General features: G+C 29.7%; 1 protein-coding gene across 1 annotated transcript in view; it reads left to right on the top strand.

Moving 5' to 3' along the window:
* LOC107654313 (serine/arginine repetitive matrix protein 3-like) overlaps positions 1-4171 on the top strand; it is an 80228-nt gene that overhangs the window by 47455 nt on the left and 28602 nt on the right. Inside the window, exon 2 of the mRNA XM_016441340.1 lies at positions 1676-1923. Within this exon, the coding sequence (XP_016296826.1) occupies positions 1688-1923 (236 nt within the window). The 5' untranslated portion in view covers positions 1676-1687. The remainder of the gene's footprint in view (positions 1-1675; positions 1924-4171) is intronic.

Genomic DNA, 4171 nt, shown 5'->3' with positions numbered 1-4171 from the left:
AATGATTAGACGGGCTAAACCAACACAAAGGGAAGAAACCACAACAAACAGTCCACAGGGGCGTTACAATATGATTCAATCAACTCAGCAAAAACTACTGCCATTTATTATACCAATTCATTTAGGTTAGAATATCTTCTTTGTGGATGGGAATTACTGGCCGGATGTTAATGTGACAATGAATGGAGTGTGTTATTCAGAGCTTACATTTGCATAAATAGAGCTTACATTTGTGAATGCACACTACAGTATAAAAGCCCAACTTACATAGAAAATAGATAGTTGCTCCTAATTTATATATGTATGCAATCGCAATGTCCTGTACAGAAGATATGGGTGAAAATGAAAGCTGACATATTTCTGCTGCTGCTTGTATTGTTATTATCAGTGCAAAAACAGTCGCGTCTTATTTTTGATTATGCCGTTCAAAATATTGAGGCTGGTTAGATTTTAGAGTGTTTTTGAAAGAAGTCTCTTCTGCTAACCAAGGCTGCATTTATTAGATAAAAAATGCAGTAAAATAAAGTAATATTGTGAAATATTATTACAATTTAAAATAAAAATTTTTTTGTGGGAATATATTATAAAATTTAATTTATTCCTGTGATCAAAGCTGAATTTTCAGCATCATTACTCCAGTCTTCAGTGTCACGTGATCCTTCAGAAATCATTCTAATATGCTGATTTGCTGCTCAAGAAACATTTATGATTATTATCAATGTTGAAAACAGTTGTGCTGCTTCATATTTTTCTGGAAACTGTGATGCATTTTATTTCTCAAGATTCTTGAATGAATGGAAAGTTCAAAAGAACAGCATTTATTTGAAATAGAGATAATTTTTACTGTCACTTTTGGGCAATTTAATGTGTCCTTGAATGAATAAAAGTATTAATTTCTTAAATATATATATATATATATATATATTGCTGACCCCAAACCTTTGAACGGTAATTTATTTGATTAAAACTTATATATTTATAGTTATTTTGTCCATTTGCATCACGGTCAAATTGATCAAATATAAGCTACCATTATCAACATTTTGTTGTATTTACAGTGTTATTTTAGTATAATTGAGATACTATTTTAGTTTTTAGAAATATTTTAAACTAGTTTTTATTTTTATATTTTCCTTTATAATTTTCATTTTAGCTAAAGTTTGAGTAATTTAGTGTTTTTAATATTTTTAATAGTTATTGTTCTTTTGTCTAAATATATCTGTGTAGTTTCTATTCATTTTATGTATTTTTTATATTTTTATTTTTATGTTTTCACTTTAAAGTTGTAATAAATAAATGATATTTTAATATCAGTGATATATAATTTTATTAATTTTGTTTGGTGTCTGTCATTTATATTAGTTATATAGTTCTTATTAATTTTTTATAAATAGTTTTTTATTAATTTTAGTTTATTTAGTTTTAGAATATAAATTTAAACTAAATGAAAATGAGAAATGTTGCCTTAGCAACTAGCTGAAATAAAATAAGTTGAAGTTTTTTATATTTTATTTTAATCCAGTTAACATTTAGTTAGTTGCAATTAATGAAATTGTTTTTTGTTAATGCCTTTAGTTTCAGTTGTAGTTAACTATAAAACCCTGTGTGATGTTCATAATTCCTCTGGAATCGATGTTAATATCAGATCTCGTGTCTCTGTGTTTGTGTCTGTCAGAGCGCTGTGGCCATGTACGATGGGGCGAGGGTTCCCTCCCCTGAGGACGCCGCTAACGGGGTCCCGCTGCAGCCCGAGACCCCTGCGGCCACACATCACAAAGCTAATGAGGAGCCGGAGGAGAAAGAGGGCATCCCACCTGAGCCGGTCCTGGTGAAGAAGGCTCACCGTGAGATTCTGGACCATGAGAGGAAGAGGAGGGTGGAGCTGAAATGCATGGAGCTTCAGGAGATGATGGAGGAACAGGGGTGAGTGAACCACTGATGGGACCAAATATAGTGTGTGTTTGTGTGTGATTTGGTACTTTAAAATAAAGATTTAACAATTATGCATATGGTTGTCAGGTAGACATTAGCTCTGTTCTGAAGCCTAGTACTCTGCCTTGTTGTCTGCTATCTACTTGTTGTCTTCTACATCCAGTGCTGCATCCTAAATTGACAGGATCCTCATAAGTGACTCACCAGTGCTGGTATTATTAGATAAAACTAAAACTATAAAAAAATCAGAAAATCATTCATTAAAACAGAGAGGATTCAAAATAACATATATACTTAAAAACTTACTGAAATAAAATTGTAATAATGTAAGTCTCTCTACATTCTAAACGTATGAATTTGCATATATTTAAACATTTTGCAATATACTTCAATATTATTTTTGTGCTTACAGGATAAATCAATGATTTAAAAGTCAAATTTAAATGTATTTAAAAATGTTGCCTTGGCAACTAATTTAAATAATACATTTAGCAAATTATGTAATACAGTCAGTCTTTCTACATTCTGAACATATTCTGAATTTGCAAATAAATTAATATTTTGCAATATACTTCAAATAAACTATATTTTGTGCTTATAATCAACAATTTAAGATCAAAATGTTTATATTTTTTTATAATTTGCATTTACATTGACTCCTTCCACTGTCTTCACTTCAAAATATTTATTTGAAAACAATTTTCACTCAGAAATTGCTCCTAAATTTCACAAATAATTACAAAGAAATGGAAATTAACACATTGAATAAGGCATGAAAATTTTAAGTAGAAAATCTGAAATAGTATTTTCTTGTAAAACATACTCCAATAATCTATGTAAATTTGATTTACATTTCTGTATGAATTTGAAAATGACTACAATATCTGCGCTTTACAAAGGAAACGTGTGATGTTTTCATGTATGAGACGTCACATGAACAGACATAAAGGAGAATTTTATATCAGAGTGCATTGTTGCCTGTGCTGTTGTTTTATTTAGTCTTTGCATTACTTCTGATAGACAAATGCAGCGCTGGTATTTCTTCATGCATTGAGGCCTGAAACATCTTAGCACAAGAACAGAAACACTTTTAAATATTTCTTGAGCAAATATATATATGTATAAGGTAGACATTTATCAAGACTTTAAAAATACTGTAATATATAATATAAATAACAATGCCCTTTAAATTAGAACATTCTGTCATTATTTACTCACTTTCATGTTGCTTTTTCTTCTGCTGAACACAAAAGGAGATATTCTGATAAGTGTCTTTTTTTGTCCATACAGTGAAAGTCAGTAAGTTTTTTCAAAATATCTTAATTTGTGTTCGGAAGAAGAAAGAAAGTCACAGGTTTGGAGCAACCAGTTATTTAGCACTACTGTATTTATTCATATTTTTTTATTAGCTTTTCTTTTTATATTTCAGTTTTCATTTTTTATTTGACTTTAAAGGGGTCATGAACTGAGCAATCTAAATCTCCTTAGATCTTTTGACATAAGAGGTCATTGTACTATAAAAACTATGGAAGCATATAGGTAACAAAATTCAATTTAAAATGACATTTTAAAGTAAATTCAAATCGTTAAAACAGTTATTTGAAATGGTAATAATATTTCACAATATTACTGTATTTTTTAACAAAATAAATGGTCAGCTTGGCTAACTAAATGTAAATCTATTAAAACTAAATTGAAATTGTTAACTGAAATAAATTAAAATATTGTCTAATAATTTAAATATTTCTAATATAATGTTTTCATCTATATAAATATTAGATGAAAAACTTTAAGTTGTGAATTATGTAATACAGTCTCTCTACATTCTAAACATAAGTATTTGCATGTATTTGAATATATATTTAGTAATTTTTTGTGCTTTAACTTGGTGAGCATAAGATATTTCTTTCAATAACATAAAAAAATCTTACTGACCCCAAACTTTTTGAATGGTTTGAATTAGGGCTGCACGATTAATCGAATGTGATTGTCATGCGCATTTTGTCAGTAAAGCCGGTTCTGTAATCAGCAGTAAATATTCATCACGTGCTTTCAGATGGAGCAGAATTTACTACACATAGCCGTAGTTCACTGACAAGTTACGCAAAAAAAATCGCAGACGATTTTATTGCACGATTCTGAAATCGAAGAAATCGTTCGCGACAATGACAGCTGTTTGCATAGCTTCTCAGTGAACTACGGCTCTGTGAAGTAAATGCTGCTCCATCTGAAAGCATGT

This window comes from Sinocyclocheilus anshuiensis, unplaced genomic scaffold (assembly GCF_001515605.1).
Source record: "Sinocyclocheilus anshuiensis isolate Anshui unplaced genomic scaffold, SAMN03320099.WGS_v1.1 scaffold163, whole genome shotgun sequence".
Taxonomy (NCBI): domain Eukaryota; kingdom Metazoa; phylum Chordata; class Actinopteri; order Cypriniformes; family Cyprinidae; genus Sinocyclocheilus; species Sinocyclocheilus anshuiensis.
This window is presented reverse-complemented; position numbering and strand designations above follow the sequence as displayed.